The following is a 26203-nucleotide window of genomic DNA, read 5'->3' on the forward strand; positions in this document are numbered from 1 at the left end:
CACTTGAAATAAGTAGAAAAATGGAGCAAGTTTTTCTTTCTTATTACAAGCACAAAAAACCTGCTTTCACTGGCAGATTTTTCTACTTATTTCAATTGAAAATGAGTTTGAAACAAGTGAAAACTGTCTAAAAACAAGTGAATTTTTAGGTGATGAGTCTTATTTTAAGTGGAAAGAGATTAGTTTTGACTAAAATTGAAACATTTTGACAAGAAATAAGACAAATATTCTTGGAAAGATGTTGAGTTTTTGCAGTGTGTGTCCTGGTACCTTCTGGAGGAACATGCTCAGCAGCGGTAACGATTTCCGTCCTGACGCTTTGTCCACCAGCTGAGAGAAGCGCCTCACGGTCAGTATCTCGGGGAAGGTCCAGAAGGAGGAGCGCTGTGTGGGGCAGTCGGACGGGAGCGACAACATGTTCCCGGGATCCCTGTGGAGCAGGTTCATCAGCGGGCTTCCAGCCAGGCCGTCGTCAGCACGGATACTCTCCTCCGCTACGTCCAGCTTCCTCTGCAGATCCTAGAAACAGGCAGGAGGACGAAGAATGAGAAGGGAGGATGATTTGATTCCAGAGAATATTGAGATATTCAGTGAGTTCCTCACCTGAAGCACCGGGCTGATGGACGAATCACAGACCAGCTTCTCCCACTGCTGCCGACCTTGTTTGGAGGACAGGTTGGGTGTTGCACCGCGGGAACCTTTGAGAGCAGAGTCAGAGTCAGGAGCTGCGTTTCCATTGTTGGTTTTACGCAAAATAAAAGCGATATTTCTGAAATTTCTAAAAAGTAGATTTAGATTTAGATTTAATTTATTTGCACAATTTAACAAGAAAGAAAAACAGCATAAAAACAGCAAACCAGATGTGCAGGTGAGATTAAAGAAACCCAGAGGGGTTTATAAGAGAAATCTCACCTCATAAAAACAAGAAATAAAAGACCACAACAATAGACAAAACAAACAAAACATAAGAGTATGAAATCAGAAAACAAAAGTAATGTAAAGTCTTTTGCAAATGAGCCGTAACTCTTGTAAAGTCAAGTCTGGCGACTGTACTGTTTGGTTATTCACACAGACATGTTATTGTGTGACACCGCCTGAGTTGAATGATTGGACCTCACACGCCAAAGTTTTATTAAAATAACTGGTTGAATCTTTGTAATGGAAGGAATTACTTTTAATCTAAGAACACAAAAAGAGGTATTTATTGAAAATTGGCAAAAATGGATTACGTATGTCTCTCTTTACCTTTTTTTCACTTTCACGACTGGAGGTGTTTAGGTGTGTCTGCACTCGTCTATAGGTCTTCATGTTGATTGTTTGATTGTTTGTTCATTTATATGCAAAATCAAAAACTAATAAAAAGTAAATGACAAAAACAACAAAAAAACCCGGTTGGGTGAAAACGGTCCACGGGACGGGACGACTCAAAACAGACGGGAGAGAGAGGGAGAGCCAAGGAAAACAGAAAACATATCTGATCAGACCTGGAGTGACATGTAAATGCGAAAAAAGTGTTTCCATTACACTTTTGCGATACACTTTGATATCGGCACATCTGAAAAACTTCCTCATGAGAGCGAAAAAATCATCAATATTTAGGTTTTGTGCATTTCTAGGGGTAATAGAAACACGCCTACTGTCACAGATTTTCTACTCAAACAGCAAAAGTGTTGGACGTTCAGAATCACCTGCAGTGGTTTTCACACAGGCTCTCAGAACCAGGTGAACCGTCACGGCCGTGTGGTCCATGTTCTGATCCAGACTCCTCCCCAGCACACTCAGGTCCTTCTCCAGGTGGCTCCACAGGAAGCTGACCGCATCTAACGGCCGGGGGTGGATCATGTTCCCAACTCCCTACAACACAGAAACAACAACAGGAGCGTCAGTACATGAAGACCTGTTGTCTTTTATCAGACAGATGTGTTAATATCTGCTGTGACGTCTCACTCTCTGGTTTCCTACGGCGCCCTGCAGCATGCAGAGGTGCAGCAGCAGCCGCAGGATGGACGACTGAGCCGACGTCATCTGTCTCTCAGGAGCCTCAGACCTCTGAGCAGCTTCTCCCAACACGTGTCCGGTCCGAGTCTGGTCCCTGAGATCAGATTTCATACAAACATGGAGGAAAACAATTAAATCAATCACTTTCTGAGCTTCCTCTCTTCTGATTGGCTGACTGTTTTCTTAGTGATCCAATAATAAAAGAGCAGATTTCAGAATAAAACACTCAGAGAAATTCAATCCTGCAAAGTGTTGGATGGATGGTGGGTCCAGGTGGTGAGGGGGCGGGGCTATCACAAAGTGACAGGAAGTCCTGACGGTTTTTAAAGGCTCAGTTTCTGAATACAGGCTGTGTGCATTTCTCTGTGGACTGAGGCTTTGATACTTTCACAGTATTAATATAGCACCTAGAGCTGCTTTATAATCACACTACACATGGACATCTACCTTTATACTGTATGGAGCTTTAACACAAACATCTACCTTTATACTGTATGGAGCTTTAACACAAACATCTACCTTTAAACTGTATGGAGCTTTAACACAAACATCTACCTTTATACTGTATGGAGCTATAATACAAACATCTACCTTTATACTGTATGGAGCTTTAACACAAACATCTACCTTTATACTGTATGGAGCTTTAACACAAACATCTACCTTTATACTGTATGGAGCTTTAAAGAGGTTAATACCTGAGGTCTGTGTGTTGAGTGAAGCCACTGACTGCTGAATGGTTATATCCACCAACTGCAACTCCACATTCATGACATGTAGTTTTATCCATTGGTTTCCCGCACTATGTGAATATAAAGAAACATACAATGCATTGTTTTATCTTTTAAATTACTTCATCCTGTGTACTTAATACTTTTAAAAATGAAAAATAAAAAGTTCATACTTTATCCACAAAGTATAGATGTCCATTGGCACAGGCTAAAAATGATGAGAGAGACATTATAAATATCCTGATGGACTTTTCTACTAATGAAAAACTATTAACCAAAGGCTCAATAATGTAAAATACTTACTGTACACCTGGCCTTTCGGATGTTGACTAAGCCACTTTTTGATGTCACTGGTGTGATCGTCGGGCATCGTCGGCAGGTAGGAGTTCTGGGAGGAGAGAGTATAACTGAGTCTTTGTGCTGATTTCACAGCAGACAGATTAAAGTGTGTCAGACGGAGAAGAGAGGAGTCTTACTGTGACGTTCTGGGGCTGCGAGGCGATCTGGAGCAGCGGGCTCAGCAGAGCATTTCCACTGAGCAGCACCGAGTCCAGGTGGACCAGCAGCTCCAGGATGGTTTGTCTCTGATGTGGGAGATTCTCGCTGATTCTGAGCTGTGAGCCCGGTCCGCCAATGTGGTTCTGCAGAAGAGACGTGCAGAACTCCCTGAACTCCCTGGATGGGATGTTTGTGAGGAGCTCCTCCAGCCCCGCTGTCTCCTGGAGGTTTAAATGTCGCAATGTGTTAGAAATGATAGAAAAAACTAATTTGGCTACCTTCTGTACAGTTTCAGTATTTATTAAAGGGATACGCCAACTTTTTCTTTTTCGTGTCATGCCTCACTCCCGAGTCCATGACCAGCAGATAGACACCATCCTTTCGACTGTGCGTGCAGTAACAAGGGAGATAGAGCCGTATCGCCCGTAATTAGCTTAGCTCAAACACTGGAAGTGTATAGGTAGTGTTAGCCTGCCTCCACCTAAAGTCATCAGAGAAACTCTTCAGCAACTCTAAAGGGAAACCGGCGGGCCGATCTTCGTCTCAGAGCTGACAAAACTCTCCGGTAAGGCATCTTGAGCGGTCAAATGCCGCTAACGGGACGAGATCGGTCAAAACGGAGGATTCAAGCAAAGACGGTTTATTTTGGTTCAAGCTAGCTACATCGAGGGTAGGTTAGCTTCCTATTTCAAAGTAAAAGCACAAATTCTATCGTCATGGTTTTCTGTATAGGGCAACGGGTGTTTTATTTTGTGAAAGTAACCGGAGGTGCGTTGGTCACAACAGCTAGTTTGAGTAGCGCTGAAGTCGTCCGAACAAAATTGTAAACAGCTGGTATTTAGACAAATTAACGACACACTGCTGATCTAAACGGCTACTTTCTCACCTAAAAATGTTTGAAATGTGGATAAAGTGATATAGAGTTTGTAGCTAAAATGAAATCAGCTTCTGACGGCTGGTTTCGGCTCGGGTAGGAGGCAGGCTAACACTACATACACTTCCAGTGTTTGAGCTAAGCTAATTACGGGCGATACGGCTCTATCTCCCTTGTTACTGCACGCACAGTGGAAAGGATGGTGTCTATCTGCTGGTCATGGACTCGGGAGTGAGGCAAGACACGAAAAAAAAAATGTTGGCGTATCCCTTAAGAAGCTGACATGGACATGAGACATGATGTATAGTGACCTGTGCGGACAGGCGGATGCTGGCGTCAGGTGACTTGAAGCGACAGGTGACGTGTCTGAACAGAGCCAGAGCCACGAGGCTGATCTGAGGACCCAGCGTCTGCAGAGAGAGTGGTGAACAGTGGAGGTTTAAATAAAGAAATATTCAAATCCAAAGTCAGCTGATCAGAGATACGTATGATTAAACAGGTGAAAAGTTTAATTTGAACAAAAAATTAACATCATCCTTTTGGCAGGGGTTTAGATATGATAGTGTACTATAATGTAGGCTAGTTATAAGCTGGTTTTAAGTGTAAACAAATTTGTTAACAACTATAACGTCTACTGTTGGGACCCATATGAATGTCTTCTTAAGTAAAAGTCTTATTAGGGTCCGGGCAGCTAAGCTGCCGGGACACTATTGTATTCCTAGGAATTCTTCTTCTTCTTTCTTTCTTTCTTCTTCCAAGGAAGTCATACTTCCCATGGGCGAAAACTCACCAACCTTTGCACAAAGGTCCAGTCCCATGCCAGATTCACTCAACTCCAAGGACATGTGCCCCCCCCTCCTAGGGGGGGCACAATAAGCGTTTAAATTTAAAAACTTTAAAAATTCCTACCAAACCAACGGTAGATGCTACAGTTTTGAAACTTCACCACAATGTAGCCTCAATACTGCTGAAACCTTTGTCCACTTAAACTTATTACAAATTATGAAGTCCATCACTCTGTTTTTTTCAATAACTGTAAAACTTTAAAAATGTATCTCCTCCCACAATTTTTGCTCAATTGACACCAAACTTGCTACAGAGCATCTCCAGACCGTCCTCCACAAAACTTGTTTCTCGGATTTTTGATTAAGCAAAAAATTGAGCCTACAGTGCATGAAAACGTTTGACTGTAAACGGTACTGTAAACATATACCATCAAATTCTTGCTAAATACATTTTCAAACTTCCTGAAAAAAAATGAGAATATTCTGGAGTCATGGTTGATGAAGTTTAGCAAATATCAGAATTTTAATTCAAAAACTGAATTTTTGAGAACATTTTGAATTCTGCTCTCATGGGAACAACTGCAGCCAATGTGAGAGTGGAATTTATAAACATCATATTTTCTCTTATGAAGCAAAACACTTATCATTAAAAACAAATCACCAACATTTCTATGCTGTCAAGATGCAATTTATGTATTATCAGATTGTTGTTTAGATGACTGAATTTCTGACTTTTGACCATTTCATCACAACAGCTGCCCGGGCACTGGCTCACCTGAGTGGATAAATGAAGCTACACAGCAGGTCTCACTAACAGCCAATTAGCTCAGCGAGTTAGGAGCTGGTTCTTGGTGTCAGAGATTGTGAGCTCGAGACCCAGCAAGGGTGATGATGATGATGACAGATCAAAATGTCAGTTGTCCTCAATACGAAATACAAGACAATTGTCCTAATGGTGGCATCACAGCAAGCCTCTAAATTTAAAAATCCAAATATCTTGGACTGGACCATGTGCGAAGGCTCCTAACATCTTAGAGTCACAGTAGATGTTTTACAAATACATATCATTATTTTACCTCAAAAACTGATTTTTCTTTTTACTGTGGTTTCAAATCTGCCTGCGCGACAGTGAATGGGTTACTCAATTTGTGAAGCCACTGTTGCACTGCCACTTGTCAATTAGCTCAGTGCGATAGACAAAGGTCTTTGGTTCTAGAGGTTGTGGGTTCAATCCTCAAATGATGCAAATTGGACAGTATAAGGTCAACTGTCCTGTCTTCCAATTCTCCTGTTTGTTGCTCAGAATTGCCTAAATATGCCCAAAAGTAGCCCGGACCCGACCCATTGCTGCGCAGCAGCTATAATTTTTTCTGTGTTTTCTCTCCAGCCAATGACGGAGCTCAGGTGAAGCTACGTGCAGCAGAATAAGAGGCTCTGGGCTGCTAGCCGCACTAGCTGTCTCTGATGCTAACGAGTGCTAGCTCGTCTCTCTCTCTCTCAGCAGCAGTCAGGACCGCAAAGAAAAAGAAATACAGTCTGAGTGAAGCGCTGGAGCCGCGGACCGATTCCCCACCGTCACCGACAACTAAAGCCTCCACTGGTAACAAGTATTAGGGCCGTTGTGGTGAGCTAGCTCGATGCTAACTTTTTTTAATGGACCTTGAGTCTAATAATAAAGTCTATCTAAATCTCCCATAGGCCTGTGTTGATAACTATCTTTTCAATATCTCACTTTACAGGTGTATTGCTGTGATAAAGAGACGCATACCAGGTAAGATACACACACTAAGGGTGATGGGGGCTTGAATGATTGTGAAGATTTTACCATCATTGCTCTTGTTATACACAGGGCCTACAGTAGTAGCGGTTCAAAAGTTCCCCTCCAGGCTGAAAGTCAGCTGAATGGCCTAGGTTTTCCCTATGTTTTCCCTTCAAATCCCAGCCGCTGGAGTGGCCCCCCTCTTTCTCATGGGAGTGTCCATGTTTTGCTGTAACTCCACCCATTCACTGAAATACAGGGTATGACCCTCACAAATTCTCATCGCCAAAAGTCATTCTGATGTCATCTGAATGTCCACTGACCGCCAGAGGCAGCACTTAAAGCACCTCTGGTCATAATCATCATTTGATTTGATTTGTGATGTGAAATGATAACAGGCCTATGCGCTGGCCACTGTTTTATTCAGAAATGAAGGCTAGTAATACCTCCTGTCAAATATTGGATCACAATGTAATCGTTGTGAATCTCAAAGCAAATTCAGTTCCCAAAGACAGTACAGCAGTTTGAAAAGGTCTATGGACTTTTAATGTGCAGCTCTAAATAAAAACTTATCTGGGTTTGGTCTTAACTCTCCTGTCGGCCTTCTGGGTCAAATTGAACCAATCTGTCCACTTCCTCCATCCTTCCTTCTTTCCACAATCTTTTTCCCTTCCTTCCTTCCCTATTTCCTTCCTTCTTCTTCCTCCTCTATTGATCCAATTGACCCTCCATTTTTCTTCCCTCCCTCCCTCTCTCCCTTCCTTCCTTCCCTTCTTTCCTCCCATCTTTCCCTTTATCTTTCATCCTTCTTTCCCTTCGTCATTCCTTCTTTCCTGTAGATGCTTCCGCATGTATGTGTGTGAGTTCAATGATCATACATCATCTCCAAAGAGTGTATTTTTATTGTAGCTCCGAGAGCATGGAGTGGCAGACTTACTTTTAGCCTAGCAGGCATAAACAACTGAACCCAAACATCCACAAATACACACAGGCGGCGCGACCCCTACTGGGCACAACAGGGATCATCATGAATGATCTACATTTTCCCTTTGTACTTCCTTCCTTGACCCAGGTGGACAACAGGATGGTTAAAGAGGAACTCTTAAGGATTCCATCCTCAAACCTGCTCCATGTGTCCCTTAGCTCCAGAGTCCTAATGCTGGTTAAATCAATGACTTGTAACTAATGCCTATAGGCTTTATAAGGAACCATCAGAAGATTCAGGCTACTGTGTGGGTCTAAGAAGTGGTTATGTCATTACTCTTTCAAATCCCAGGACAAAGTCTTACTGTAATTTATAAAGTGCATTTTACATCTGAATAGGTGCTCTATAATTTTTTTTTTCTTGTGTCCTCTCTCCAGCTGCTGTGAAAAGATGGAGCATTAAGGCCACAGATGTGGAAATAGAGAATGCAATGATGAATCATCTAAAGCATGCGCCAGCCAGAAGCGGGGGGAAGGAGCAGATCCTCGTCGCTGACTGTTAAGCCTCCTTGGCTATGACCTGACTTTACAAAAAAAAATTTGTTCTCTAATAAATATATTTGTTTTACTTGTTTATATGTTTTCAATACAACCAGTTGAATAGATCTTGTCCTGGATGCTTTCCTTTTATTATTCTACCTATTAGTCCATGCACCACTTGTATTTTACAGTATAGCCTAGGTGAACATCACAAGGATATTTTAAACCTTCAGGTTTATTTGCTATCAAAGTTTCCATCAGGTTCACTTTTCCAAAAATGCTGATGTGATTTGATGTCTTTGACTTTTTGAAGTCAATGCAGCTTGAGATTTTTTTTTTGCTAAAATTGAGAAGTTTGTTCAAGTATGTGTAGATTAGAGCATTGAGAATTACACATAGGATATGCAGCACAAGATCTGTGCTTTTCATAGAATTTCTAGATATGATAATGCCAGTTATAGACACCTTTTGAAATGCAATACATTACATGTGTAGACAAAAAGGTTGAAATGTAAGCTATATTGCAATTCGAAACGACAAAAGTTGAAATGTTGATGTAAAAATTATGCCGTCTAATAGCCGTCGAAATGACGTCGGTCATGGCACCGACGTCAGGAAAACTTTCATTTAAGCACCTCAGATAGACGTAGAATCAACCTGTTAGATCGACGTTAATTAGACGTGAGATAGACGTCATGAAGTAGCCTGCTCTGTGAGACGTTGATAAGTTGTCTAAACGACGTTGAAACAACGTAAAATGATACCGTCTATTAGCCGTCGAAATGACGTCGGTCATGGCACCGACGTCAGAAAAACTTTCATTTGAGCACCTCAGATCGACGTCGAATCAACCTGCCTGACCGACGTTAATTAGACGTGAAATAGACGTCAAAATGTTTGCTGGGTTGTTGTCATGACAACCGCTGCTGTCTGGGCCAGGAGGCTACACAGCTTAGCCCGAGAGGAGGGGCCCAGTCTGAATGTTTTGTTTACAAACTGCAACGAACAGAACTCCAGACTCTACCTTTAAATAACAAGGTGAATCTGTAACGTCTCTCTGACCTGTATTTGTCTGATGAAGGCCTCTGACTTGTTTTCCAGAAGAACCTGGGCCGCGGCGTTCTTCACAGCCCGGTAAGCCTGTCCACAGCAGAGGAACTGGTCCACGTTACCCTGAACCAACCGCTTTGAAACAAAAAAGAACATTTTTGTTTTCTCACTAATTATAATCACTGTACTTAAACAGCACAGCAAAAGTCCACTTGTAAGACTTCATGTAACAATAAATAATGTAACTGTGATGTTTTTTTTACCTGTAGTCGGACGAGATCAGCGGGGAACAGCCATCTCCAGTTGGGACTGTTGAGCAGCGCCAGGATACAGCCCTGACCTGAGAGTCTGTCGAGGGCTCTGAGCAGGTAAACCCTGTACCAGTCGTTCCCGCTGTACTCACACACCGCCTTCACCTGCTGCAGGAACTGAACGTCCACCTCCTCACGTCCGCCTGCTTCTCATGAAGGAACACACAGTCATTTTAAAAGGGATATTATTTACATATTTTGGCAAATTCTCCTATTGCTATAATCCCTATAGTCATAGCAGTAGGTTCATTACCTTTAATTGTCGGTGCATGTTGTTTTGAGATCGGCGGGGCAGAGATGTGAGCTCTGCACGGAGCGCGGTATTTTCACCTTTCGCTCATCAAACTCATCAAATACACAATCCAACAATTCCAAAACGCTCCGGTGGACAATAGTTGTGACCTGCACATTCACCACGCTATGAGATAATCATGTGACATTACGAGACAGAGTTGTTTTAGAGGCAAATGCAGCCGGAACTACAGACACGGCTGCTGGGCGGAGGGATTTCAAAAACGTAGCAAAGTAGTTCCGAGTATTTTCTTCATGTGTCGTAATGTTTCATAATCATATGTTATTATCTCATAGCGTGGTGAATGTGCAGGTCACAACTTGTCCACCAGAGCGTTGTGGAGTTGTTGGATTGTGTATTTGATGAGTTTGATGAGGGAAAGGCGAAAATATCTCGCGCTGTGCAAAGCTCACGTCTCTGCCCCGCCAATCTAAAAACAGCTTGCACCGACAATTAAAGGTAAAGACCCTACTCCTAAAACTATAGGGATTATGGCAATGGATCAATTTGCCAAAATGTTGAAATTTCCTTTAAATCATGAAGTAACGAAACTGATCCAAGTTCAGCAAAACTTCAGCATCACACACATACCTTGAGCTGTGACTGTGCCCAGCAGCTCAGCAGCTCTGTTGAAGCAGATCCTCAGCCTGCCGATGTTGAGCAGGAACTCGGCCGGATCTTCCTGTCGGTCCGGAGTCTTTCTCCTGGCCACTCTGCTCAGGAACCCGATGTCTGCTTCTCTCTGCTGCGCTCTGCTCTCCTCTACCTCTCTGGCCTCTGAGCACAGCAGAGAGTCCTAATAGGAGAAAAAAGAGGTGGTTTGGTCTTTACTACGTCCTGTAGATTGAGACACAGAGAGGACGTGTTTCGTGTATCTTCTACCTGGAAACAGTTGACAAAGAGCAGGTAGAGCTCAGTGTGGTCGTCTCTGTCCAGAAGATTCTCCTGCAGGTTCCCCAGGTAGGTCTGAATGTGAGTCTTCACCTGCTCAAAGCTGACAGATGCACGACACGTAAAGGGATAGTTCAACATTTTGGCAACAAATTGGCCCATTGCCATAATCCCTATAGTCATAGCAGTAGGTTCGTTACCTTTAATTGTCGGTGCAAACGGTGGAGCAGAGCCGTGAGCTGCTCAGAGCTACGCTACGGAGGCTCATGGGATTTCTTGGTTTTTCCCTCATCAAACTCATAAAATACACAATCCAACAACTCCACAACGCTCTGGTGGACAAGTTGTGACCTGCACATTCACCACGCTATGAGATAATAACTCAACGTTACCAGACAGAGTTGTTTTAGAGGGAAATACAGAGACTGCTTGATGAAAAACTGTCCCTGAAGGCAACACGCATCAGCAGTTTTGCATGAATTTTCCTCTAAAACAACTCTGTCTGGTAACGTTGTGTTATTATCTCATAGCGTGGTGAATGTGCAGGTCACAACTTGTCCACCAGAGCGTTGTGGAGTTGTTGGATTGTGTATTTGATGAGGGAAACCAAGAAATCCTATGAGCCTCCGTAGCATAGCTCTGAGCAGCTCACGGCTCTGCTCCGCCGTTCTAAAAATAAGGTAACGAACCTACTGCTATGACTATAGGGATTATGGCAATGGGCCAATTTGCCAAAATGTTGAACTATCCCTTTAACACACATGCACTTTGTTGAACGGTGTCTTGACTTCAGCTGCAGCAAGAGACAAAAATGAGCGAAGGGCGCCCCCACCTGTGCTGCAGCAGGAGTTTGGGCAGCACGGACCGGACCACCGGGTTGTTGTCCACACACTCCAGGAAGGGAGTGAGCTCCCTGGTCCTGTACACGTCCTCTGCAAGAGTGAACCGGTGTCATCATCAAAGCATCATGTGGGATCTAGCCTATGTACTATGACCGTTTTATTAATTCCTTCACTGACCGTTGGCAGAGATGAGTAAAGAGAAGAGCAGCTCCACCACGTCCTCGCTGGGCCTCTGAGCCTCGGACAGACAGAACCTGGACACCACCTCCAGGAAGAAGGCGTTACAGCGACCCCTGGTGTCCGCCAGCTGCTGAAGGGCCGCCCTGGGGCACACAGAGTCAACCAACCAGTTATTATTGACACACAACACCGTGACTACTCATCAACCGTGAGCTCTGACTGAATGATTCACCACGTTTCCTCGTTATTTGTCTCAAACTCACTTGACAAGTGGAGAAACAGTGGGTGTGAAGTCGGGCGGCACCTCAGCTCTGCATTTAGGGCAGGAACGTCTGTGCTGCTGCAGACACTTCTGCAGACACTTCAGACAGAAGACGTGCTGACAGGGCAGCTCCGACGGTTCTCTGAACTCCGACAAACACACTGAACAAAGAATACCAAACCTGTGCAGAAAAACATCAGGACAGATGAAATCAAAAGAGATTCATCATCTTATGAATTAAACTTTCTGTTAGATCTCATAGTGACTTCTAGTTCAGACCTCAGGTCCCTGCTGATACACTCTTTATGGTAAGAGTTGAGGATGCGGATCAGCTGCTGCAGTGTGTCCACGCTCCTCACATCAGCTGACTCCTGCATCAGCTGCAAGAAAACCAGAAAAAACAACAAAATCACTTTACTTTCATTGTTCTCATCAAAGTGGCTTCAACAGTTGGATCCTATCACTAAAATGAACTTAAAGTAAAGCCCTGATCTGTTAAAATAATGTGTAAAATTAACAGAAAAATACATGAAAAAAAGAGAAAAAGTCACATAAAAAAAGAAATCAGAGTCCGAAACGTCTTCACATACGTTCAGGTGGAGGTTGCAGTGTGTGAGAGCCAGTTCTTTCAATTGATCGTCTTTGTCTTTCACTTTAAAAACCACGTGTTGGATGAACGAGGCAACAACGAGCATCCCGTGCCACAGAGACCTAAGAGGAAAAATCACATTAGAATAATAACAATAACAATAACTAGAAAAAGATAGCATTTCCATAGGGAAAGGGGGGGTGAATGCTGAAAGCAGCTGAAGAAAGAAGCAAAAAGAGAAAGAAAGGTAGAAAGAAAGGTAGAAAGAAAGGTACAGTAGAAAGAAAGAAAGAAAGAAAGAAACAAAGAAACAAAGAAAGAAAGAAACAAAGAAACAAAGAAGTAAAAAGACAGAGAAAGGGGAAAGAAAGAAAGAAAGAAAGAAAGAAAGAAAGAAAGAAAGAAAGAAAGAAAGAAAGAAAGAAAGAAAGAATAAGCTGTTTCCTGAGCCATACTGACCTGATGGAGTCGAGGTGCTGCAGGCAGCCCGGGCTGCAGAGGCTGCTGTACTTCTGGCTGAAGGCTCGGTCCAGACACGGCTGCAGAAACTCCACTCTCTGCACAAAGGACTCACACTGACTAAAGGACGTCACAGTCAGTAGTTTGGTTTCCTCTACGCAGACGCCCAGAGCTGTGATGTCCTCCACCTGCCCAAACAAGAGACAACTGAAGACTGAAACTTATAAAACATGATGCTGACGAGTCGGTGGTTTGACTTATTAGTTCTTCTCACCATCTCCTGCGGCTCAGTCTTGGATCTCCGTTGAGACACGTCAGTGGCGATGTCAGGCTTCAGCTGACAGATGTGGCGGAGTGTGTCCAGTCTGAGGGCAAAGTGTTTGGCAGCAGCCATTATCCAGGCAGGAGAGAGGTCAGGAGCGGCGTCCATGGACTTCTGAAGCTCAGACACGCAGCCCATCAGCGCCCTGGTGAAGATCTGCACATGACAAACGTAAAAGGTTGAGGCTGTTGAGCTAAAAAAAAATCTAAACTCTGTCACCTGAATGTGTTTGAATTGTGGTGTCTGTACCCTGAGCTCATCCTTTGACTTGATCTTCAAGGACAGCGGCAGAAAGTCGTGCAGGTAGCAGAGGCCGTACTCCAGTCGGTCCCCGTCTGACAGACTCTGCAAGTGGCTGCCGAGCCGGCTGCTGCTGAAGCTGCTCACAAAGTGGAGGATCCTCTCCGAGTCGTTAGTCACTGAGAGCAGGAAGAGAACAAAAAAGTCTATTTTTCCATCAACATAGAAAAATTATCCTGAAAAAAAGGTCTTTGTAACTTTCTTAACTTTGTAACTTTAGGATCTATTCATTATTAATCAATATTATTTATATCATATTATTTCATTTCAGACAAACCTGGCATAAACTCAGATTCCTCCCACAGGCTTTCAAGGTGCTCGGTGATGATCCAGCTGAACGGGGCCGAGCAGGCTTCTTCTTCACCATCCAACATGAAACAGTGTTTCACGAGCACCTCCTGGTCCGACTCACTAGAAAATATGATCGTTAAAAAAAAAAAAGTCATGCCTTCTGATGACTGATTAATAATCTGTGAAGTATAGAGGAGTTATCCAAAGTACCTTGACTTCTGAGAAGGATTTAAGTCTGAGATCTGTGGATCTGCCAGGACGTCCAGCCACAGTTTGACCAGGCCCGGGCTGAGCCTCTGGTCAGAGAGCAGGTCCAGATTGGCAAACCTGTCCATAAGTTCCACCATAGTGGCCAAGATCGGTGTGATGGTGGACTGAAGATAACGCCACAGGGTGTGTCTAACAGGTAAAGACAGTGGACTCTGAATTAAGGATTTATGTCTCACCCCGAGTTGAGCTAATTACTGTTGATTACTACACCTGAACATTTACCTGAGAGTTCCCCCCTCCTGCAGAGCCTGATGTTTCTTGGCCTCCATGCTCACCCAATCCTTAGGAGAGTACGCCAACTCTTCTCTCTTTGCCAAGGCCTCAGTCAGTCGACTCAACAGCACCCTCTGAAAGTCAGCTGTGAAACAGATTGAAAACAATTGAAGATACAGCACAAGTGTCCTCACAACAACATTAAGTGTAGCTATTTACCTTCTCTGTGGCCTTGACCAGCTCCCAGCAGAGTCAGAAGGATTTGCATCCGCTGCATGCTCCGTGATGTGACGTCATCAGGGTCCCTCAGCAAACCCACAGCTTTCTGGATACATGATCTCACTAAGGCAAGGCTGTCGAGATGAGTGCTGTCTGCCTGTATGTAAAGACAATTACATTTTGTTGAAGCAACATTATATTTTGTCATTTGTTTTATGCTAAAAGAAAATAAAGGATCATGAATTATATTTACCTTAGAGTCCTTTCTCTCCCACACTGTTTCACCATCTTCATGGTGTTCTAGTAAAGATCAACAGAACTGTTTGTTTAACATTCATAAAGCAGTAAACTACTTCCTCTTTCATTTGTCATCTAGCAAGACTATTTAATGATCATATGATGCACAGTTTCTACCTGGCAGTGCAGGGTTGAGCAGGTTGCTAATGAGAGTCCCACAGAAACCCAACAGGTTCAGGCTCATGTCCTCTGAATCCCTCAGGTCATCAACATGCACCGACTGCCACACTCCTTTGAGGCAAGACAAAATGTAGCTTTAATTTTAATAATATGCAAGCAACTGCAGAGCAATAATAATCATATTCCATTTAGTGCTCACCTCCTTGGAAACCAATGTACTGAGACTGACTTGGGATCCTAGAGACCTTCACAATGAAAATCACCCAGCAGGGTTGGTCCTCCAGTGACGTCAGGTAATTCATGGTGCAGTATCTGTTGGCAGATGAAATCATAAACTCAGCTGCCACCGTTTTAATGCTTGTATTCAATCAGATCTGCTCAGGAATTTGACATTGAGCCCCACTTTGCTGATGCTATGAGCTCAGAACTGCACTGGGATTCCTCAAGATCCATCTGGATTAACAAGACGTGAAGGGAGTGACCAGCATCTTCAAAGAAACCCCTGACGGAGGCAGAGAAAAATGAGCAAAATGTGAACATTTAAAGATAAAACCAAAATAAAAAGCCATGCTACTGTTATCTGGGCAGTTAGTACCTTATTGTGCTGCAGAAGGAGACTTCAGTGTCAAACTGGTGGAGTGAAAGCAGGAGGATCTTGTCTGAATGCAGCCCCAGAGCATGGGCTACAACTTGGACATCCAATCTGGTCAACAAGCTGGAGAAGGTAGTTATCTATACAAAACCACAAAGCAGACTGCGATGTCAATACTCTGTAAAGATTGTGATGAAATTATGTAAACAAAATTGGAGCAATGGTTAGCAGCTTACCTCAAAATACTTGCTGGACTCTTGACTCTTGCTCAGACAGTCTTGCAGGAAGTCTCGAAGCGAGTGGTGATGCTGTTGCTGGAAGTACATCCTCTGGAGTTTCTCTTTCTCTTGGTTAGCCAAGTCTGAGTATTTCAGCCTCACCACAGCATCAGGGGTGGCACAGTCCAACAAGAGACATTTGGCTAAATCGAAGATTTCCTCTTCCTCATTGACCGCACCAGAACCATCATTGTTTTCTGTCTCCATCATTTCCTCACTCTCAGACATCACTTTGTTCTCATCTTCACCCACCTCAGTGGATTCATCCTCATTCTTTTCCACTGACTCAGTTTCTTCATCTTTTTCAATAACATCTACATCCATTGCATCACCCAACGTGTCAGTCACCTCATTCTGTTCATTGGAGTTGGACTCAAGGGGTTCCTTTGGTTCACCTTCTTCCAATGAGTCACTGTTTTCATCCTGTTGATGCTGTTCTTCTTCACTGTTCTCAACTTTTTGTGCTCTTCTTTCGAGCGCTTGCAAGAGAGCACTAGCGCACGCATCACCATGGTAGCCAACAAAAATGTCAGACAGCTTGAAATTGTCTGTGGCCTCACCGGAGAATTCCTTCACCCATTCCTTCAGTCTGTCAAGAACCCTGTGTTGCCACGGCTCCAGATCAGTGCTTCTGTCCAGCCTGTGTTTTTCAAGCCTGTTGATCAGGGGTACAGGAAAGTGCTCATAGACCTTCTTCTGGTCCTCCACTACCACCAGTCTGAAGTTTCTGTGGACACGACATTTCACTCTGTGGGAACCAAGACCGAGATCGACATACTGCTGGTTGCTGAGGTAAACATAGTACTGGTTCAAGGCATCATACAGGCTTTCATAAAGATTTTGCATGTTGAGGAGGATGACAGTGCGACCGGTCTCCATGCATGTTTTCACTCGGTTCACGTTCCGGCAGACTTGGGCATATTCTTGGTCCTTTGGAAATCCTGAACCAAAGATGATTTCTGGTTGTGTTTCAAAGACTTGCTGCTGAAGGATATGGAGAGCTGCATTGTTGGTGGTCAGCAAGAGGAGGTAACGGCTCTCCTGGTTGGAGTCATGATCCAGATTCTTTCTCACCATTTGCAAGGTGCTTGGTCTGGGGATTTCTGTTGGGTTTTGAAGAACCTCTTGGAAAAATCCGACAGGGTCAAAGCCCTCTGGCTGTCCACTGAAGTTACGCAAGATGGCCTCCATCAACTGTCCACCATCTGGCTCTTGCTGTGTGGATTTGACTGCAGCAAAGAGCATTTTGACGAGGCTGTAATAATCTCTTAGACCAAAGAACTGATTCTTTGAGGTTTCATTACAGATTTTCAAGAAGGCCTTTGCGAGAGGTTGGAAGAGGTGTTTGATTTTCAGGAGAATCTGTTGGGAGGATGAACAGATTCCCTTGGCAGTTTTCACAAGCTCATCCTCACTTGGATCCCATCTGGACACAAATATCCCTCGGTTCATCTTTGCTGGGTCAAGAGCCCAGTTGGAGATGCCTACAAAGCCGACCTTCATGTGTGGATCTGGTCTGTCATTGTCAATGCATCCATCCTCCAAAAGAGGATGTAGGGTCTTCAGGGGCATCTGAGGAGAATCTTCTGCAAGTCCAATCTCATCAAGCACCACCACAGACACATACTCATCCATGTTTTTGTCCTTCTGGAACCGAGCACAGTTCTTGAACGTCCCTATGATGCCCTCTGGACTTGAGTGAGGACTGCACTGGAATGAGACCATATGAACTTGTTTGAGCCTCCTGAACAGTTCACAGTGGGAGTTCTGGCCCTGCATGGCATCAGCAACCACTGTTTTAGCAAGCGACTTGGAGCTGCCTGGCTTTCCAACCAGAAAGAGTGGAATCCTGAGCTCAATGCAAACCACCATGAGAAATACATTCTCTTTGAGGGCAACATTTTTGGCAATCGTGTCCCTTGTTTGTATTTTCTTCAGGACAAAATCTTGACAGGATGAAATCTCTTCTTGTAATGCTGTTGAAGAGCGGAGAGGCTCTGGAAAGCACTTACAAATTTCAGCAAGGTACTCCTCTTTGGCCACAAGTGACGGGTAGTAGCAGACACCAACTGCAAGAATCAGGCACTTCAGCATTTTGTGAATGTCAGTGAGAAAGGGGTTGTTGAAAAACACCTCACTGTGCTGGTAAAACCAGACTAGCACCTTCATAGACCTCTCCACATCCCTGAGACTCACAAAACTGCACTCATTTTTCCGACTTCTCATGTATCTCTGGGAGATTGCCAGCACACTGGAAATTATGCCCTTGCAGTCTTTTGGCAAATTATGATCGTCAACTTTCTTCTGGACGATCTGTTTGATGTAGGAAAGTTCAGTTGAATCACTCAGCTGACCAAAATCCCATACCAGAGACGCCATGCTTGGTGGCAGAGGATGAACTCTGTATACCAGCTGCCTCAGAGGGACTTTGCCAAGGCGGTCTTCTGTTTCATTTGCCTTCACCCTGTAGCCTAATCCTGCACGTTCCAAACGCTCCACCATTTCAGGTGAGTGCTTCCTGTAAGGATTGCACGCCGCTATTATCTTCAAGCCACTATCTGCTTTCAGGGGGCTTCCTTTCACTGACTGATCACACAGGATTTCCTTGATGGCAAAGATGGCCTCTGTGGTGTTGGCTTCATCGAAGAACAAAATTGTGTCTAGCTTGTGCACTCTACGGTTCTCCGCGGCAAGTATGTCTGCCTGCATAACCTTTCTGTAGATCATCTCTGCTGTAGTGCCACCATGTACCTTGACAAGTACCATGTTCTCCACTGGTCTCTCTTCTCTCTGCAGAGCACAGAGGAAACGGACCAATCTGGTTTTTCCACAACCAGTCTCTCCCATGATGACAACTGGAATTCCACATCTGAACCTCATGTTAATGGCCAACATCTTCATCACATTGTCAGCGGTGAGCTCATATGTTGGGTCTGGATCGAAGTGGTCATCCCTCATTCCTCTCTGTGCACCAACAACATATGAAATCCTTTTGATTTTGTCTTGCCGGGGCAGCTGATCAAAGTCCTCTGTGAGGTTGATCGATTGTCGCTCCAAACCTTCAAAGATTTTTTGTGACATCACATCCTGTATTAGTACCGTATTGCTTTGAGGATCCACTGCGCAGAGTGTGTTTCTCCATTTCTTTACATTAAAGCCCAGAAAAGACATTGAGAATCGGTCCGCGTTAAAGAAGATGTATGGATGGGACTCATTTTCCCAACGCTTGCGAATTGTCAGGCGATCAAGAACGTCATCTTCCTGATTGCTTCCAGGATGCAGCATCGGGCTTTCATCAGATGTCTTCAGAGAAGGAGAGGCAAAATCTCTTGCCATTAGAATCATGAACTTTGCAATGAAATCTTTGAAACCAGGTAGCTGGTCTGCCAGGAAACCTGGATCACAGAAAATAGAGTCCTCACAGTCTTTCAGCTGTACATTAAGGAACCAGGAGAAGTTCTTCAGCTCAGCCCAAGATGGATCATCCATTCCACAGTACCTGAGGAAGTATGTGAGACAATCGAGGGGACTCCCCATTCTGGATCTTTCCTGGTACTTAAAGTCATCCAGATTCTGATTGCGATGGTGGAGCTTCAAGTACTGATAGGGTCTTTGCATTCCCTCACTACAAAACTCCTTCTCATCCATGAGTGGATCAAAGGTCTGTTTTGGTACGACCCTCTGATTTATTTGAGCCAACACCTGCTGCACCTCTTTTGGAGCTCTACAATGGATGGTAGGCAGAACATCCACAAGTCCAAGCTTCATCTGTTTGAGCAAAATGAATATATACAATATTTCATGTCATTCATGATTTCAATTGAAGCCTGATATTAGTTAACAGATGCTATGAATGATGGGTATTTCATACACAGTACAAAAACACAGTGCTAGTGATTGTTGTGACTTCACACCTAAACAGTTGTGTCTTTTCTTAATGTATGAAGACAAATTAAAAATAAAGTGACAGTTTGACACTAAAAAGACATTGCTACCTCTTTTGGCTGCTTTTGATGGGATGTGTTCAGGACCTCGACAGTGATCAAGTGAGTTACATTCCTTCTCCATAGCATACCATGGCTGTCACTCAAACAGCCCAGAACCAACAGATGGAACAGGAGCTCCTCCAGACCTGAACGAACCTGACAGACATCAAACATGACAAAGTATTGAGTACAACCAAAACCATCACAAGCTATCTACAGAGATAAAGGTTTGTAGACTTACTCCAGCTGTGTCAATGTGCAGGAGAACAGGGTCCTGCTCTCGCAAGTCTTCCAGTTCCTCTGATAGGCTCTTGATCAGGGAGTCTATGTCGACAGTTGGCTCAATCAGTCTGATCCTGATGTGTTTTGCTCTGGGAGATTTTTTCTGGAACTTCTCAAACAAACGATCCACATACAGGGATTTCCCTATTGACAGAAAGAAGATGTATTCTGTCAAGTATATTATTATAGAAACCAATTTCGACAAATTAACATAACAAAATGTGAAAGGTAGCAACATATAGCTAGTTCCACTTAAACATTTAGTATTCATGCCACAATTTGTGAGTATTTTCATAATGTATGCTAATTAGGGTAATCCTTACCAACTGCAGGGCGTACAGATGACACCATCCAGACTGACAGCTGATCTGGAGACACCTGGGCGACAGGCAGCAGTGCATTTTGCCTGAAGTGATGTTGCAGATATTTCTTGGCAGTTGCTGCTGTCAGACTCACACCAGCCTGTACTTTGTTATTGCTGAAGAGGGATGGCACGTATCTGTGCTGGTGCACAACTGGACTGACGAGTACCAAACGATAATGCGGGTTGGCACTTCTCTCAAGGGCCTTAAAGTGTTCTCCCAAGACCACACTCACATCATAACCCAGCAGTCCTGGGTTGACCAGAGAATATATCTTCTGATTGTTCAATTTGGAGCCATGACTGAGAGCTCGGCGGAGAAAGATCTCCACCTCCTCCTCTGTGGTCTCCTCCCTGCAGACTAGAACTTCATCAGCAGAGGGCAGAGGCTGCTCTGGACTCGCCACATAAAAAGACAGGGTGCTGGTAAAAACCTCTGTGCTGGGACAAAGCAAAAGATTGGGCTTCCCCTCCTGGAGAAGTGGTGGAAGGTTCCTGATCACGTGTTCCTGGTTCATTTCAGCGAGGCAAGAGAGGAAGCGGGCCAGAGTTGAGATGTCCATGTGCTCACTGAGGTATCGTGACATGTCTTCCCTGAAGAGTTTCCACAGGTTTTCAAGAACGCCCTCATCATTCCCCTGGATGTCATCATCACATGTGACCTCATCGTCTTCATCATTTGAAGAAAACTCCATCAAATCATGAGTCTCTTCAGGGTGTCCTGGTGAGGCTGGGGTTAACTCTGTATAGGGTTTGTATTCAGGTTCTTCGTCATCATCATCATCATAATCAGACTCATCATCTTCAAGTTCAACATACATTGACTCGACACCTGTTGCATCACTGAAGGCATCTCTGACATCAACCAGCGTGCACTGAGGCTTGATGGGAAAAAGCAGATGCCACAACTGTTGAGGAACTGATGTTTGACTTTCACACACTTTGTGTATCCAGTAGCACAGGTACACCATCTGCTCGCAGGTGTAGTGGTTCAGCAGGCTGAACTTGGAGCGCATCTCACTGATGAAGGAACGCCATTCTTTCTGGCAGCTGTCCATGGAGTGAGCGAGCTTCTGCAGCTTCTCGCTCAGCTCGCCGTAGTACAGGATCTTCTTACCCTCCAGGGACCAAAAGGTTACTGTGATGCATGGTTCCTTTTGCGGACAGCACTGGACCTCAGCATACCAGTCCCTGAAGAGCATGTTGCCAGATTCTTGCATCTGAAGGAGGATCGCGCCAACTCTTTGAACAGCCTCAAAAACCTAGTGCAGGAATCAATACTTATCATCATCACAGGAATGTCACAGCTCTAAATTAAAATATAATGTTGTATGAATGCCACTGACCTCTGTGAACCTGTTGACTTGCTCTCTGCCGTGCTCCCCTTTAGAAGACATGAGCATGAGTTTGTTCTGCAGCTCCAGCAGCTCCTCGAGCCTGTAGCTTTTCACCTCTTTGTCCTTCATCACTGTGACCTGCACCATGTTCTGCAGACACCTCTGTAACCAATCAGAGGAAGTTCAGTCAGTAAGGCTTCATATCTAAGTCTCCACTACTTAACGTTTAATGGAGGACTGTTGACTTACCTTCTGTGTGTTGTCATCAGACCATTCGATGTGATAAACTCCATGGGCGTTGATAGAAGAAGCCAGAGAGAGAGAGGACTGCTCCACAGAGCCGTGGGTCTCCTTCAGGTCTTTCAGCCAGTTCAGTAATCGAGTCGACTCTCTCTGAAAAACAAACATCACTGTCACCTCGCTGCAGCAAAACAACTTGGACTGCTTCCGTCACATATCAGAGGGGTAAATACCAGTTTGTCCGGGAGCTTCTCGTCCCTGCTCTGGGTGTCCCACACCTGCTGAGCACACCTTATGAAATCCTCAAAACCAGCCTGAGGGGGGAGGGAGTAGAGCAGAGGAGCGTAGCCCATCACTGCGTCATGGAAACAGGCCACCTGGTCGATCTCTTTGTCGTTCTCACCGGCAGATATGGAGGCCAAGTCTACGTAGACCTTCACGTCACTCATATCTGTTGAAGGGACAGAAGAAGAAGAAGAAGGATGAAGACATCTGCTTGAGGAACATCTGGAGATGATGTGGAGGCTTCTTTGTCCCTTACCTTTGAGGTTCTCTTTGACCCAGTTGACCAGAGGTCGACTGGTCAGAAACTCTTGCAGACAGACAGTGTGCTGCTTGGTGACTTTGGACAGCTGCTTTTTGGCCTGAAACAGATCTTCACTGAGGGATCCCAGGACCCTCTGCTTGAAGCTCTCCTCCCCCTGTTAACAAGTCCAGAGCATGGGATTCAATAATTATTAGAATTTAGAAAAATCTACAGATGTAGATGTACTAAAATTTAATTTAGTGTAAGATTACAAGACTGTTACCACTTGGCTGAGAGTCTCGATTTGTCTGAAGTTCCCAGAAAGCTGCATTTTTTCAGCAATTTCCAGGACGGCACAGGCTGCAGCCGCCACCTCCATCAGCTGTGAGTACTCCTGGATCTGCTTCAGTCTCAGCTCCACCCAGTTCTTCTCAGGTCTGAACCGTCGTTCTGGCTCAGAAAACATCTCCGCCATCAGCTTCAGCTCCAGCTCCATGAGCTTCCCGTCGCCCTGGTCGCCACACTCCTCCAAAACCCGTTCAAGCTCCTGGATGGTGATTTCTTCGTTTGCTATGCTGACACCAAGCTGAAAGAACTCCACCAGGATGGGGTTCCAGAGGTCTTCAAAGACCTCTGTTAGAGTCAGAGCAACGGAGGCAGAGGAAGGCTGCCTCGCTGATGCTACAGATGCCGCCACCTTGACCCACAAGGACAGAATCAAGTTGCTCTGATGTAGTTTGTGCATCTCGCAGGACATTTTCAAGGCACTCATATCGGTGTTGTACCAGTGGACCTGAGGAGAACCCGCTGCCTTCAACTTTCCATCAGCAGCATAGGCCTGAACCATCACCAGTTTGTTCAGGCTCACAGTCTGGATTTCTGCACTGTGCTGCTCCTCAAGAACCGACATCTCAGGAACTGGGTGAACAAGAACCAAGTCACTGAAGGAAACAGCACACAAACCAAAACACAGAACATCTGGAAAACATGAATGTGAAACTCACCTGTGATGTTTTCTTTAATCTTTGACATCATCTTTATCAACGTGTCCATCTCCTGTTTCCGCTGCCGTAACAAGTTCACATCCTTCTCTCTCTGAGCCAGAAGAACTTCTGCGTCCACAGGAACCCATTCAGATCTGGAGTTTTTCTTGTCTGTAACAGACACAGTGCAGCTTTTATTAATTAACACAGTTCATTTCTGTCATTTCACAGTGTTAATGGAAGTCTGTGTGTGTTCGTACACTGCTGGTAGAGTTTCTTAAACTGGTCTCTCTGATTCAGGCAGGTTTGCAGGTGTCGCAGAGCCACGTGTCCCTGAAGCAGAGACTCCACCAGAGACTCGACTGCCTTCACACTGGTGTGGACGACGTGTCCTGCAGAGTCGTCCACCTGGATCGACTTCCAGTCACCTGCAGTGAGACAACGGTAACATTGTGGCCATGATACAACCTTTAGGATACAAGAAACATATTTGAACTCTGAATCAATGAAAAAAAATTAATTATGTACCACGCAACAGCAGAAAGCCGATGGCTGACTGTGGATCAAGCAGCTGAACCACTAAGTCGTCTTTGAATCGAGCTGCTGACTCGACCACGATGGCCGACAGGACGTTGGCTGGAACATCGCTCACCTTAGTGAAGAGGGTCTGCATCAGGTCGCCCTCCTGCCCTCTCTGAAAACACACACGTGTTGATCCATGAGAAGATCTAAAAAAACATCTCAGTGTATTTTTCTCCTCTCTCTGGAGCTCTAGTAACAACAGGTCAGTGACCAACAAGACCGTCACATTACCTGGCAGATGGTCTTTATAGCAGACACACACAGCTCATGGAAACAGGTCTGTACAACACTGTGGCTCTTCTTTACAGTCGCCGCCGTCAAATCATGGCAACACATCAGGACTTTAATCTCCTCAGATGTCTGCAAAGAAACACAACTCAGACTGAGACTGCAACAGGAAATCATGGCCCTGCTGGCTCCAGGTCTCTCACACAGTCACTGACCTGGGAAATCCTCTTCCTCAGGTCTTTAGTCAGACTCTGAGTCCAGCGGGACGAAACCTCCTCTATGGAGCACTCCACCCTCAGCAGGGCGTCCCACATCTGAGGATTCAACACACCTGTTATTAGATTTAAACCTGGTTCACCTGCAGAAAATAATTACAGAAAAATAATAATCCTTGTATTTTTTAAAAGCAAAATAGTTGGTATCATACTTCAATTTCCTTCATGTAGGGGATCCGATTCTGTGATACAAAGGGTCTTTGCAGCAGCTCATCTCTCCAGGCAGTGATTTGCTGCTGTGTGTTGTGCAGCTGTTTCAGTAACTGCTGCTCAAACTCATCGTCTTTAGGCTAAAGAGACACAAAACAATAAATTCAAAAGAGATACTGAAGCAGTTGAGTGAAACAAGTTGTGATGTATTCTTCCCTTACTTTGTTTCTCAGCACAGTTTCCAGGAACTCTGCCAGTTTCAACGCCAGCCGGTAAGACAGGACGACCACCTGGTACTGCAAGACCATTTGCACAACGCTGCACGTGCTCTTCACCACACTGATGCTGCTCTCGAAGGCTGGACGGATGTTTCTAGACTCAATCATCCTGCAGACACAGAGCAGAAGCTGCAGCTATCACAAAGCCACAGCTCAGCAGCAGAATCTGAACAATCTGTCTCTACCTGTTCTTGTCTGCGTCAACCTTTTGCAGGAGATGAGTCAGGGTTTTTTCAGCTTGCTGCAGGTAGAAAGGATAAAGATAAAGTCACACAGGATCAAACTATAAATAATAAAGTGATATTCAAACATTAATTATGTCACCTTTAACTCCTGTTCTCTGTTCTGAGCCGGTATGTTGCCACATTTCCGGAGCCTGTACAACAGACTCTGGATCAGGTGTTCTGCTTGCATCCCCGTCAGCTCTGAGAACTCAGGAACATCCTCAAACGGCACCAGAGACAACCAGCTGATCCGGAGCAGAGGCGTCTGCTCAGCCATGGGTAACAGCGACCGGATCAAACTCATCATCCTCCTGTGGAAAAGAAAACACAGTTACCTGTGTACAGGCACTGGATTCAGGGGGGAGAAGACGTTAACATGGAGTTTGAGATGAGACTCACCCTCTCTTTTCAGGGTAGGGCTGTATCCACTGTCTGAACTCACTGAAGAGCACACGTTCAAGTCCACACCAGTTTTCCTCCTCCACAGCTGGACCCAGTTTTGCTGCATCAGCTCCGGCCTGTCGGAGTCTGAAGAGCAGAGGGACGAGCAGGACGAGCTCCGACACCAGGGACCGGGCGCAGTGGTTCATCAGCCCTAGGACAGCGCTGAGGGGAACGGGGAGGAAACATGGTGACAAACTTCAAGTTTAAAATCTGTGACTAATTTAAGTTCTGGAAAATCTGACTTGTATTTGTCAAACTATGTGTAGACCCTGCTTTTAAGGGATAGTTCAACATTTTGGCAAATTGGCCCATTGCCATAATCCCTATAATCATAGCAGTAGGTTCGTTACCTTTATTTGTCGGTGCAAGATATTTTTAGAACGGCGGAGCAGAGCCGTGAGCTGCTCAGAGCTACGCTAC

General features: G+C 44.7%; 1 protein-coding gene across 1 annotated transcript in view; it reads right to left on the minus strand.

Annotated features, from left to right (window-relative positions):
• rnf213b (ring finger protein 213b) overlaps positions 1–26203 on the minus strand; it is a 41213-nt gene that overhangs the window by 10088 nt on the left and 4922 nt on the right. Inside the window, exons 8-56 of the mRNA XM_083994812.1 lie at positions 25739–25945; positions 25440–25650; positions 25301–25356; positions 25059–25224; positions 24840–24977; positions 24628–24726; positions 24416–24544; positions 24131–24296; positions 23863–24030; positions 23624–23773; positions 22903–23537; positions 22635–22794; positions 22327–22544; positions 22103–22246; positions 21863–22015; positions 20479–21778; positions 20115–20299; positions 19883–20029; positions 15846–19655; positions 15613–15749; positions 15421–15519; positions 15217–15329; positions 15015–15128; positions 14854–14900; positions 14601–14757; positions 14391–14526; positions 14109–14297; positions 13885–14018; positions 13557–13726; positions 13260–13463; positions 12986–13173; positions 12528–12648; positions 12217–12317; positions 11939–12118; positions 11673–11818; positions 11486–11585; positions 10645–10756; positions 10354–10558; positions 9423–9616; positions 9172–9294; positions 4413–4511; positions 3206–3448; positions 3033–3117; positions 2903–2937; positions 2697–2800; positions 1948–2092; positions 1689–1854; positions 604–698; positions 271–519 (exon numbers count right to left, since the gene is read on the minus strand). Coding sequence (XP_083850938.1) covers positions 271–519; positions 604–698; positions 1689–1854; positions 1948–2092; positions 2697–2800; positions 2903–2937; positions 3033–3117; positions 3206–3448; positions 4413–4511; positions 9172–9294; positions 9423–9616; positions 10354–10558; positions 10645–10756; positions 11486–11585; positions 11673–11818; positions 11939–12118; positions 12217–12317; positions 12528–12648; positions 12986–13173; positions 13260–13463; positions 13557–13726; positions 13885–14018; positions 14109–14297; positions 14391–14526; positions 14601–14757; positions 14854–14900; positions 15015–15128; positions 15217–15329; positions 15421–15519; positions 15613–15749; positions 15846–19655; positions 19883–20029; positions 20115–20299; positions 20479–21778; positions 21863–22015; positions 22103–22246; positions 22327–22544; positions 22635–22794; positions 22903–23537; positions 23624–23773; positions 23863–24030; positions 24131–24296; positions 24416–24544; positions 24628–24726; positions 24840–24977; positions 25059–25224; positions 25301–25356; positions 25440–25650; positions 25739–25945 — 12433 coding nt within the window. The remainder of the gene's footprint in view (positions 1–270; positions 520–603; positions 699–1688; positions 1855–1947; positions 2093–2696; positions 2801–2902; positions 2938–3032; positions 3118–3205; positions 3449–4412; positions 4512–9171; positions 9295–9422; positions 9617–10353; positions 10559–10644; positions 10757–11485; positions 11586–11672; positions 11819–11938; positions 12119–12216; positions 12318–12527; positions 12649–12985; positions 13174–13259; positions 13464–13556; positions 13727–13884; positions 14019–14108; positions 14298–14390; positions 14527–14600; positions 14758–14853; positions 14901–15014; positions 15129–15216; positions 15330–15420; positions 15520–15612; positions 15750–15845; positions 19656–19882; positions 20030–20114; positions 20300–20478; positions 21779–21862; positions 22016–22102; positions 22247–22326; positions 22545–22634; positions 22795–22902; positions 23538–23623; positions 23774–23862; positions 24031–24130; positions 24297–24415; positions 24545–24627; positions 24727–24839; positions 24978–25058; positions 25225–25300; positions 25357–25439; positions 25651–25738; positions 25946–26203) is intronic.

The sequence above is a fragment of the Trachurus trachurus genome (assembly GCF_905171665.1).
Source record: "Trachurus trachurus genome assembly, chromosome: 19".
NCBI lineage: Eukaryota > Metazoa > Chordata > Actinopteri > Carangiformes > Carangidae > Trachurus > Trachurus trachurus.